Raw genomic sequence first — 12,844 nt, forward strand, 5'->3', positions numbered from 1 at the left:
TGCGTGTCAGAGAACAAGAAAAAAACAAGAACGCAATGTCGTATGCGCGAGCTGCGGACATCGAGGGCCGATCATCGATGGCTGCGGATCGAGGCCGGGGATCGGAAAACCGCTTTTCTTTTTCTTTTTTTTTCCAACATCGCGGAAAATGTGACTTCCTGAGGACCTTGTGAGAAAAGCTCTCTGTGAGATTCTCGGGGGAGGAATCCCCCGCCGGTCGTAATGCCGACGCGTTTTTCGTGGCGTGGGAAGAAACGACTATCGATCGCGCGGATATCAAATTGACGTTCCTCGAAATATTTCCGCGCTGTCGCAGCGAATTTCCCCCCGTCAGAAATTTATTCCGCGGCCGAGCGAAAAGGCTCGTTAAGATAAAGTTTATGGCGAAAGTTTCGCTGAACTCGCGGATCGTGAACTGCTGTAATGACAAATTGATCTTTGCCTCGCTTTGTCTCGAATCGAAAAGACGACGACTTTCACTGCGACAGCAATGACGTTCGCCGGAGGTAGATTCTCGTTTCAGCTATGAATTTTCGAAGATAAAAAAATTTACCGATAATTTATTTAAGAAATAAATACTCTCGTCGCGACGAGACAAGATTTCTCTCTCTTCTTCGCGTGGAAATTTTCCCCAAGAATCCCGAGGCTTGTTCTTCAGGTCCTCGCGTACGTCGTGATAGTCTGTCGATACAGTCGTATCGACAAGATGAGGCCTTGCGCTTCATCCATCGGGAGGATGAAATTCGCATGCTGCTCTTTCGTGATCCACGACGTGTCAAGCGTGTTAATCGTCCGATCGACCCCGGTGCGCTTCGGGGTGAAAGCGGTCGAGAAACGGTGTGGTCTCGACACAGGGTTCAAAGGGATCAACGAGAGGCATTCCGTTGCCGCCGCCGCCGTCGTCGCCACTGCCATTACCGTCGACGACGACGACCGACGATCGACGGCCTTGTTCGTGACACAATCACAACGAAAATAACAGCACGTGTGATGGGGGAGCGGGGGGGGGGGGAGAGGCCTTGTAATAACGTGTGTACAGGGAGCGATGACACATCCCAGTGCGATGCTCTGCCGCTCGCGGTAGCCGCGGTACATCGCGCCTCCGATTTGTCCGGATAAAAATTTTCAGATAAAATATTCGTGATAACAGATCCGCTCCAGATTCCAGTTAAGCATCTGTAATTAACAGGCGGGGACACCGATCGTTCCTCGACTTGTCATACTTGTCAGCCACGTCTGGCACGTTTGAGGAAATTCAGGGTGTACCGCTCGATCTCTTAGCTTAGATGGATTTTTAACGAATCTGGAGTCGATTTTTTCCTCGGCCGAAATAAACGAAATCGAGACGCCGGATTTCTTGATTTGCGAACGATCGCGGAGATGATTTTTCGCACGAATTTACGAGTTTCAAGAGGCGCAAGCTTCGGGTACACATTTATTTTACAGCGTGCATCTCTTTTACAGCTCAGATCATATTCCTCACACGATCCGGCAATATAAATATTAAATCGGCCATTCCCAGCGAGAAGCTCTTTCGTGTACCGCGGCTATCAAGCGGTTTTGTTCACCATATATCGTCGTACATCGTCGGAAAGCTTGGTAGTGCTGATAGAAATAGTAGAAATGGTAGTTATTTGGTGATGGTAATTTTCCGTTGTTGCACAGGTCGCTAGCGGATCGGGTTGGTGACAACACGCGGGTTGGTGTCCGGGCGACGACGAGAAAACAGCAAAAGGGGGACGGGGGAGGGGACGGGCGGGGGTCGCTCCCAGAGCTGGGAATATTCGAATAATCGGATACCCCAACGATGGCTAAATTGTTACGTTCAAACCGCGATACTATGCTTCCTGGTGATTTTGAACAATTAAATATTTACGTTCGGATGTACGTGTGTGTCGTAATTCTCGCGGCAAATCGCGCGTAATGTGTTCAATGTGTACAATACCGCCATGCACTAAATCTATTCAAAGAAATCAACCATCCGAAATAATTTGATACCTGATACCTAAGCGCGTGGATTTTAATTTGCGCTTCACAAACGTTCACCGCCTAACTCGCGCCCCGAATAATCCCAGCCCCGGAGATCGTGTGCCTCTCAATAATGTATAAATATGCGCGTATGTAATTTCCTTCTCTCTCTCTTTTTTTTTTTTTTTTTTTTTGTTCGAGACGGCGTCTCTTTGATATGCAACTTGGAGCTCGGAGGAGGCGGATACGTGGAGACAGAGAGAAGACGCATTTTACTTGAGCAGGGCGTGCGCACGTTGATTCGCCACGGCTATCCTCGTTTCGTTCGACTCGCCCTGCGGATTATCAGTTCGGGTTTCGATCACAGAGATGTGTGGTTGTGGATGTGTGGTTATGTGGCTTAAGTTCATCGGCGAGTGGTGCACAATCTCTCGTGGCTTTCCCACGAGGTTGAACTCTCCCCCCCCCCCTCCTTCTTCCCCGTCCTTCCGATCACCCTCTTTACACTTCGCTCAATCGGAACCGTAAGCCCGTACTTGTTCGTGAAAAATCGTCAGCCGGCCACTGTATAGCGGTACGATCAATAACTAATACTCTATATATATATATATATATATATATTGCATATATATTGTGTGACGTGTTACGTTTAGAAGGAATCAATTGAATCCCGATTTAAATGACAATCGTAAAAAATTCAAACTCCGGTTGATATCTCCCGTTTGTTTTACCTTCTCGTTTTATCCTGTTTTATCCCTGGATTTATCAAATCCTTAAATTAATTAATCGCGGATTATTTGAGATTGTACACCACCACGCTGACGCCCTATTAAAGACCATAATTATTTCCCTTCGTATCAAGAATTTTCGCGATTGCTCGATTATCACGGTGAATTATACGCAAGGGATGGAAATATGTGTCCTCGGCACACTTTGCTTTGGAATTTTTGGAATTTACATTTCAAATTGTATGGCCTTTAATACGATCAAAGATCCTCAAACGATCAACGTTCCCGTCGTCTGTATCGATATTATCTTAGGAAAGGTGTAAGAAAGATTAATCTCGACAATAAAAAAAAAAGATAATAAAGAGCTGAGATGTTTGGATGAACATGCTATCTCACGCTGAACATTCCATTCAGGTCTTCTATTTTGTTTCATATTTTGAGAATTAACAGATAAATTATCATAAAATATTTCATATTATCGATTGACACAACAATTATCATATGTAGAGTAATTATCACATTAGTGATGCATAGAAAGAGCTTTTATTGAAGCGTAAAATTTTGGTCAAATATAGATCTGAAAATAATTTTGTTAGATATGTAACTTAAACATAATATAAAAATTGATTACATTCTAGAAACCAATTTGAACCAATATATATTTGACTAAATTTTTATTTCAGCAAAAGTGTTTTTCTCATTTTATTTTAGTTGCTGTTGTATATATTACATTTTATTTGTTTTAATTTTTTAATATTTTGTTTTTGTACTTCACATGTCAAACTGATTTATTTTACACCTTTCGATATATTTATGTATTCTAGATGTTTTGTTCCACGATATTCCGCGTATTTTGTTTTGATTATGAATTATTTTAATAAACTTATTTGTATTGTTTTGCACAGTTGCCTCTTTATTTTGATGACATAATTTCAATTTCAAATTTATTTTAAAATATACATTTCGCGCTTATATAATAAATGCGTGGATTTTCAATAATACACGTGGCCTGAATGGAAAATAACGCAAAAACAGCACGAAACGAATTAATAAGAAAAAAAAAATGTGTAGAAGAGGGAATAAAAAAAAATAACTATTGATGATTGATAAATTTAGTCTTAATAAACAGGTTCGAGAGGAAATGTTGATATTCGAATATCGACTATTGATTCGTGGTTAATTCGGATTAATGCAAATATTACAAGGTAAATATGGGAGTTATATGACAAGAGAGATCGATCAAGTTCAATAGCAGCGTTGCAATAAGTAATGACAGATAATTATTAAAGTATCGTTACGTGTGAAGTACGTATTGATTGTTCGAGGATCGTTCTATAGTCAGAAAATTCTATTCTTTTGTCTAGGATCTATTATAAGGGATTATGGTAAAAATCTAGATGCGACATCGATCTAAGACTCTTAGATGTTTTATAAAAAAAAAAAGAAAAAAAAAAAAAGAAAAAAGAAAAATCGCGTCTTTAAAATAATTAGATAAGTATTCGCTACATTTTGTTTGAGCATTCACAAAGAACTTTATGAATTTTTTTTTTTTTTTTAATATGTATCGTTATTTTGACTAGAAAGTACCATGATCCCCAGTAAGAGTTTCGTGAGAGAAAAGATAGAAGAAAAAATAGAAAGAGAAAGAGAGATAAATCTGAAGCGTGATCAGACGCGTGGGTGGTGCAGTAATTTCATACAAGAACAAACACAGAAGGCAGGCTGTGCTGAAAGGACGATTGAAAAGTAGCGCCCGGTGCTCGGAAAATTTTAGCAAGTGGAACAAGGATATGATGGAGGAAGAGGAGGGAGGGATCGGGGTTAAAATCATACGATATACATGCATAAGCATGCAATCTGTACAACCGCGATACAACGTTTATTGGAATCCCGTTTTTATAATCATTTTTTTACAAGTCGGAAATCGATCTCGTTGAAACTTTAATCGTAAAGGGCGCGGTCTGTTTCGTCAATTATAAGAACTTTATAAATTCATTGTTTAATTTGCATTTTTTTAATAAGTAAAGTTCGATATAATATAATCAAATACAATTTAATCAGAGAGAAAAGATTCTTTAAAAGCTATACTAAATATCTTAAATATCTCCCATGCCCTTTAAAATTTGTTATTAATAGCTGTAATATTTAAAATATTTACATCGTGTACATCGTTTAGGATTAAAGTTTCTTATCGAAAGTGGAAAAATTGCTTTCGGAAGATAAATTTAGTGCGTATTGCATTGCTCTTTGAATATTTTATCTTTGGAGGGAGAGAATGCGGAAGGCGATGACGGTCGTCCGAACACCTGTCCGGATTGGGATCATGTGACATGTAAGAATAGGAAGAGGAGAACGGATAAAGGAAGGAAGGAAGGAGAAAAAGGGAAGAGACATATAAGAAAGCGAAAGCGACGACGAACGTGATGTGCATCGCTCTGAGCCTGTGCATTGTGACATTGAAATTCGCGTATACCTATATCGAGACATATGTCAACTCATCCTATAGTAGCCCAGTACACACATGCAAATAGTGACCTCGCATCAATCATCTTTCAATAACATTAATTACCATTAATTAAATTTACATTCTGTACACGTAAAAACATGTACACATTTCCAATTCAAGCAATTAAAAATTAAATATCAAATCAAGCCTTACACACACACACACATATGTATAGATAAATTTTTTTCTATCGTCGAAAATCCATTTTAAGATATAATTAAGAAATCTAATTGATAGAATTATAGATTTAAGAATTTTAAGAATTTTAATCATAAGATTTGGAAACTAAATTGGTAATCAGAAATTTAGAATGCTTTTCAAGCAATAAAAATGTTTAATAATAATTTCCAAATATTAGAATTTTTAAATTTTTATTTGCCTTTTCAAATCTTTAAAATTCGGACTTTCAGTTTCTTATTCGAATTACTTTAATTATAATTTCTCAGGATAATTCCATTTGTTCAATGTTCGCTGCATTGTAATAATAATAATAATAACGCTCTTCGCAGGTGTGTATTGGAGTTGTGTATTCAGTAATCTCGTCGACATACTGGATTACGCTTTGAAGACTATCGCTTGATACTTTAGATGTACCGAATTAAAGTCTCACATGATAGCTCTACTATACCTTGACAAAATTTACATAAAGCATCTTGAATAATGTCTCATCAATCTATCAAACTGAACAAGTCAAAAAGATGCACGATAAACTTTTTGCATCGATTAATAGTTTTGTTCCATCAAGCAAACTTTTTGTCCTTTAATCTACCTTGCAAATATCTTTCGAGCCTTGTTTCGAATAATTTGCTAATTCAATTAATTAAGTTAATTAAGATTAAAAGTTAAGATTGAAAATTAAGAGCAAGAGTTCAGCGAACGTAAAAAAACTCTAAACTTTTTCTCACACAGCACTAATGTTCAAAAGCTATCTTAGAGATGTCTCACAGATATTCAAACATTTATAGACGTCTCTGAGAATGTTTTTTGAACATTTATGCCATTATAGCGCTTGTAATTTATTTTCGTTCCTTTTTGAGATTGATGGTTTTTCCAGAATGCTCTGCCAACCAAGGCTCGCGGTAGGTATGTCGACGAGTGCGACGGACGCGGACGTGGTTTTTAGAGCTGTCCGGGTTTTTAGAGCCATGCCAAATCGGCCGACGATTGCGGTGCAACGTTTGGACGCCGGTGCTGCGCATTCACTCGCCATTACTTCGCCTCGGACTTACCTTGCGGTTGATCCTGTCGATTTGCCGATTCTGATTCTCAAGCTCGCTGCCCATATCGATCGCCATGTTCCTCAGGTTGCCGATCATCGTGTTCACTTGGCCCATGTTTTCTTCCATTTCCACTTCGCGCGCGTCATTTGTAATCTTAGCGATGTAGCCGCCCTGTGGCCCGAGACCGTTGCGGTCGTCCATCACCCGCTGCGGTTGATTGTTTACGACCTTGCCGTCGTCGTTACCCTTCCACGTGCCCTCATCTTCCTTAAAGCTGGCGCCTCTGCACGCGCAAGATTGTCGCGCGAGCGACGCGATTAAGTTATTTCAAGGAAAAGTTTAATACGACTAATAGACAATATCGATTTGAAAGCCGGCTTTGAAATATCATTTACATAACTCAATTAATTTTTAATTTTACCAATTTTTGCCGCTTTTCTGTTGCCAATTATAATTTGCATTTTGCAATCGATTCTACATAGGTAAACAGTCTGTTGTTTGCTACGAAAAAAATTGCACTATATGATTTTCTCATTATTCAATTCCAATATAAAGTTCAGGATGTATTCCTATTTTCCAAGTTAATTATGGTCCACTAAGTATAATTCTTAATATTTCATAATCAATATACCTTTAATTTTACTCTGTCTCCATCTTTTAAATTAATCTCTTAAATATGAAAGCCGCGTTAAATTTATCTTTTAGCACACGTGTGATCTCATCGCACGGCTTATTAATAAGTAAAGTTAACAAGGTGGTAAAATATGCGGGGCATTTTTTAAAATTTTTTGTAAAGGAAGAGAAGCGACAATGCAAAAGGAAATGAGACAGGAGATGCTAAAATAATTATATCGTACTTGTTACAAGGAAGGACACAAAGGCCGCAGCACTTTTCCATTCCGGTAAGGTTCTTCTCCGCTTCTTTCATGTCGGCATTAATTTGGTCCATGCCCTCCTCAATTCGGTCCAGTTGCTCTGTTTTGTTGTACAAGAATGCAATATTAGTTGGTCGGCAATAAAATAATTCTCGCTCGCGGAGACTCGAAGGGGAAAGGGCAACCACGCGAGAGAAATCGTTACCTCTAATTAGAAGCCATAGCGAACGCTCTACAAAAGCGAACTAAACTAAATTCGATCTAGAGGAGGAATGTCTACGACATTCCCTATTAGCAAAAAGTATTCTACGTGATATAATTAAGCCGCTGTAAAATAAGAAAAACAAAAGCTTTAGCCCTTTGCGGTGCAAATTTCGACCTTACGCTCGTCTTATGTCAATCTCGATTTTCTTATATTTAATATTTTCATAATTAGTGATTTCTTCAGATTTAATTTTAATTGTTCCAATTCACTTTTATGTCAATTTTAGAATTAATTCATATATCATGTATTCTTCCATTGGAATAAATAATGCATATAGATATTCAAAGTAATTATACATAAAACGATAGTCGCCGCCAAGAGTTAAAACTCGACACGTACAGCTTTAAGCAGCTCAGAACTTGGGGGAAATCTTTGTTACATAACATCCTAATGTGTTCAAGCGGCCATCGGCTAAAGGGGCAAACGAAAGCGCGGATACATTGCCCAATCCTCTTTTGCTATCTAATTTAATCTCCTCGAGAGATTTAAAAAGACGATCCATCAGGACCCTCGCCCGAAGGAAAAAGGCACCCTTTTAATCTTCCAAATTTTCGTTCGTCACGTCCCACGTCTCGTTTTCGCAACGATGTTCGCCCACCAAATTACAAAACTGACTCAACGAGAAATGAGAATGAGATGATCTGCGTAAAAATTTGATAAACGTTTGCAAATTTAATTATTCTTCATTAACCTTTTTTCGGTTTGTTTTTCATTCACAGGAACGCAGGTACCCTTTTCCTTCTCCATTCAAGCGTCTGCGTTCGATTTGGTATTTTAACATTCGGAAGTTCGATCGAGCGGGAGTCGAAGAATCTATTATCTTCATGGTGCATGAATGAGATATCATTTATTTGGAATCTCGCATAACAATGTAGCCAAATATATTAGGTATAAGAATAGAGAGATTGAAATAATCATCTACTTCATTTTACATTACTCCGCGAGATGCTCGTTAAATTTTGTAATTATAGAAAATAAAGAAAAACATAAAATCAACAAGGTATACTTTATTGAACCAATAGACGTATTTTTTAGTATATGAAAAAATGAGAGTTTCTTACTATTAACGATGTGATTTGGATTACTTCGTGAATTAAATATCGTCTTTTTTTTTAATAATATTCTACAAAATATATTGACCTTACATTTTTTCTCTACTCTTGGAATAAAAGACAACGAAAAGTGCAATGTTTCTCGAGTGCCAAATGACAGGGGTAGGGTTTGTTTCTGAAAGGGAAAACATCCGCTCGATAGAGCCCCCGGACTTTGCACAAAGTGCAGTGCAACGAAAGCGCGAATTGCAGTTAAGCGAAGAGTTTCCTTGCTCGACGTTCCTGCATCGGGCGAGTTGCTCTGTTTTGTGCTTAAAGGATATGTGCGGTGAGTTGGTTCCTCACTTGGTGGAATTCAGGTAAGTGTACAGGGTGTCCCGAAAGTACTCTCGTCTAACTACGAATAAAATCTACAACATCCTACTTTGGATGTTAATGACACTCGCTGTTGCAGATAAATTTTCTGGTGCAATGCTCTGAGGCTGCAATTTGCATCTCGGGTAAATGCGAGGAAGTCTTTCCCTCATCATTTTCGTGGATATATTTAAGAGGCAAAATTTGTGCATTTTAATAAATTGAGATCATTACTATAAACTAAACCAATAAGGATATCCGTCGTTAATTTGTCAGTTTTAAAAGACTGAGAGATTGCCGGATAAATGCAAGTAATTAGTAAGTGATTAAAAAGGAGTTTCGAGACACCCTGCAGTGTCCACGAGTTTAACTATAGTATACAGTGGACACGAGTTTGTCTAAAAGACAGCTCTATAGACGCGCCTAGGAGTATACTCATTCTCTAACAGTATGTGTAAGCGATATTGTTGTAACACGGATTATAGCGGGTGTCCGATTTGACCGGTGACGGCACACGCTTTCGGCTAAAAAGCGGAGGTCGGATTCGCGGCTGTTCGCTTTGCGTCTTACCGTGCTGCTCCGGCCTTTATCTCAACGGCGGAGGGAAATCGCGAAGATGAAGGACCGCGAAATGCGTCGTGTGATGTGTGTAAAATTACGATTACACACGTAATCCGTGTTGACTGTCCGAGGGATGCGACGCGGATGCAGTGACACGCGTGTCGTGAAATCTCGATCACGTCTGTTGTCCGCTTGTTCTGTCTTCCTCTGTTTCTTGTAAAGGTTCGTACCTTTGCGTCGTACGATTCTTATTCAAGATCGCGTAAAATCCTTCACTACCATAATAAATCAGCCGCAATCAGGATATTAACAGCAATCACGGTTGATTCTATACGTAGGTCCCGTATGACTAATAAATGATTTCAATTATCAAATTTATTTAATTATTTATTCAACTATTTTATTTCCTTAATTAATTTAATTAGATAATTCATCTGATTGAATATCTAGGGAAAAATTCAATATGATATTAAAAGATATTTTATTAGCATCAAAAAATTTTTAAATTAATTAGCAAAATCACTTGACCTTTTTGTGATTATTCAAATTAAAATTTATAAATTATATTATGCTTTATAAAAGCTTTTTTCTATAAAGTAGATATAATTAATATCCGCATCTCTCTTTTAATATTATTTAGAAAAATTGTTCTCAAATTAATCGATTTTCCATTTTAATTTATATTTCAATATATTTTCCTTTTTTCAATTACGTTTTATATACATTCGTCTTTTTGATTCGCTTCTCAAAGTAAACTTATTTTATTTTATAAGTACCAAAAATGTAAAATACCAGTCAGAGCCAACATTAATAAAACAAACAAAAATTTATAAATACAAGTGTGCCACTTTAACGTAATGATGATTACAACGATCCAAGAATCGTGCGACGCGTACGAACCCCGAGGGAACTCGAACAAAAATCTTGGAGATGCGGAAGGAAGAAACATAAGGACATAATTATGGAGACCGGAAGAAGGGCGAGGGGGAGAGACACGAAGGAGGAAAGTAAGTATCGTAATGACAGTATTAATAGTACGCAGTGTAGAAGAGAAAGTAGTATACGCAGACAGCAATTGCGAAAAAAGCCGAAGAGAGAAGGGAAAGAAGGGCGGAAAAGAACCAAAGAAGCGCGCGAGGAAGTCAGAGTTAGCCGAAAAAAAGAAAAGAAAAACGAAGAGCACCGCCGCGCCTGAGCGGTGAGGGCGAAATGTAAGTGAACGGTATAACGATGGTCTGAGTGCGCTGCTGAATAATATACAACACTACTACATAGAATACATACAGTATATATCATTGTGATAACAGGGGCGTAGCGATAAAACAAAACCAGGGGCGACAACCAGAAAAATTAATTTTTTTTAAGTGCTCATTTCACAGAGATATTGCCGAAGTGTTTTCTTTTTTTTTTTTCTGGCCCGAAGATACCGACTACACCCCTGATTGTTAAGTAGAACAGCAGTGTCTCGATGATGCACGCGTGAGTGTTGTCATTATTCCCCCAGCAAAAGGGGATACGCGAGTAACGAGGCCCCATTGTATCGTCGGCAGATTCGTGTCCGATTTTTCCTGATTTTATTTCAACATCCAGGTCTATAAATCAACAGTGGCCAACCTTTTTAATGAGCGTGTCGTTATGGATATTCGATATTTTTGATGTGTCACTCCGCTGCAAAATTAAACAAAAAGAGAGCCGCAATTTTACTTATGCTTTCTTTTCTTGTATTAAAAAACGATTTCTTTTATTTTCATTTTTTTTCTTAATTTTTTTTTAACAAAACATATTTTTTTTAGATGTATCACTAGGAATCCCTTGGCGTGCCATTAATGGGTTGGCCACCCCTGATTTAAATCATTAGATTCGCGATGGTTTCATGGATAATCGCGTGAGGAAAAGAAATAATCTCCAAATGAGAGACAGGAGCATATTTGCTCGTGATTCACGGGCGTCGACGAGAGTCGAGAAGTTAGAGATGGATGGCAAGGAGAGATAACGAATGACAAAATATCGCTTCTCGACGAATTTAGAACGGGAAATTTTCAAGCTTTTCGAATTTTCAGAATACGAGAAATCGACTTTAAACTGCCTCGGAATCGGAGTCCTGCTACCGGTTTCCTTTCCTGGGGTGATCTTGTATGCAGGACACGAAAATACGCGGCAATATTCAGAGCGACGGTCATGAACAGATGTGTGAGGGGGCGGAAAGAGAGAGAAAGAGAGAGAGAGAGAGAGAGAAAGAGAGAATGATTGCGTGCACAGGAAAACGATATTTCCGTCTATTAGCAACACCACGCGCGAGACAGTTTATCGCTCGCTCCCGCAATTACCCGCGCTCGCGAGATATCGCCGCGTATTTTAATCGCACGGCGGATAAGAAGAGTATTCTCCATCTCCTCCGTCACAAAAATCCGGCCCAAAGCGTTTTTTTCAACAATAAATAATCACGCGTGCATACAATCACAGTACAATCACAGTGCATACAAAGCTGGAGGAACTCATTTGATTTTTTTTTTTTTTTTTTTCAGATACTGAAGTAAAATCCGTTTATGCAAGATTTTCACTGACGAGGCAAGACGCGATCGGCGAATAGCGAGTAATACTATTCTTATCCGTGGCGCGCAATCCGTGACATCGGGTTATAATGCACGCTGTAAAAATGTTGGATATTTTTCTACACATCGTCGTTTCTGTCGCTTCCAGTGTCGCGCACGCCCGAGTCTCTTTTCGGGCGTTTAACGTTTCACTCGAGCTTTCTCATTCCTCTCGCGCAAAACTCTCGGTTCTAATTTTGTTTGTGTTGGAGGCTACAGTTGAAGGGGCTTACCGCCTTGCTCGTCCAGCATTACGAGGCTTTTCATTCCGACCTCGTGGCTCTAAACAGGCAACCGACAGGCAATCAGGCGGCGTGTTAAACATTGAGGAATAATTAATCGCCGTCGGGACGCTCCCTCGCCTCGCTCCGCGAATCCCACCCTACCCCCCCTCCCCCCATTTCTTCCAATGAAAAAAAAAAAAGTTCAACCGCGATATTCGCCAATGCCAGACGCGGAGAAAAATCAGGCTTAGGAGAGACGTAAGAGAGAAAGACAATGATGGAGAAAGAGACAGAGATGATAATGTCGGAGCGGCGAGAGGGCGCGGACGACGAGTTTCGCCTCAGCTAATTAATTTATTATCAGGAAGATTAGATGGACAAAGGCGGATGATGACGTGACGCTCGACAGTCACCGGCGAATGCCGGCATGTGGCAAAGATGGGGGTTAATAATGATAAGCATGAAAGAGGAACCCGGAAGGGAACGATGAAAGGGGAAGA

The 12,844-nt window shown here is 39.2% G+C and overlaps 1 protein-coding gene across 6 annotated transcripts in view; it reads right to left on the reverse strand.

Annotated features, from left to right (window-relative positions):
• Positions 1-12,844, reverse strand: part of Snap25 (Synaptosomal-associated protein 25kDa) — a 42,510-nt gene that overhangs the window by 4,174 nt on the left and 25,492 nt on the right. For 3 of the 6 annotated variants that reach the window (XM_011631642.3, XM_011631639.3, XM_011631640.3), the window contains exons 5-6: positions 7,280-7,397; positions 6,432-6,705 (exon numbers count right to left, since the gene is read on the reverse strand). In XM_011631642.3, coding sequence (XP_011629944.1) covers positions 6,432-6,705; positions 7,280-7,397 — 392 coding nt within the window. Of the gene's footprint in view, positions 1-5; positions 2,304-6,431; positions 6,706-7,279; positions 7,398-12,353; positions 12,403-12,844 lie in introns of those variants that run through there. The other 3 variants (XM_089071147.1, XM_089071146.1, XM_011631641.3) reach the window with 3 other exon arrangements.

This window comes from Pogonomyrmex barbatus, unplaced genomic scaffold, assembly GCF_055798465.1.
Source record: "Pogonomyrmex barbatus isolate J1 unplaced genomic scaffold, ASM5579846v1 scaffold11, whole genome shotgun sequence".
NCBI classification, from domain to species: domain Eukaryota; kingdom Metazoa; phylum Arthropoda; class Insecta; order Hymenoptera; family Formicidae; genus Pogonomyrmex; species Pogonomyrmex barbatus.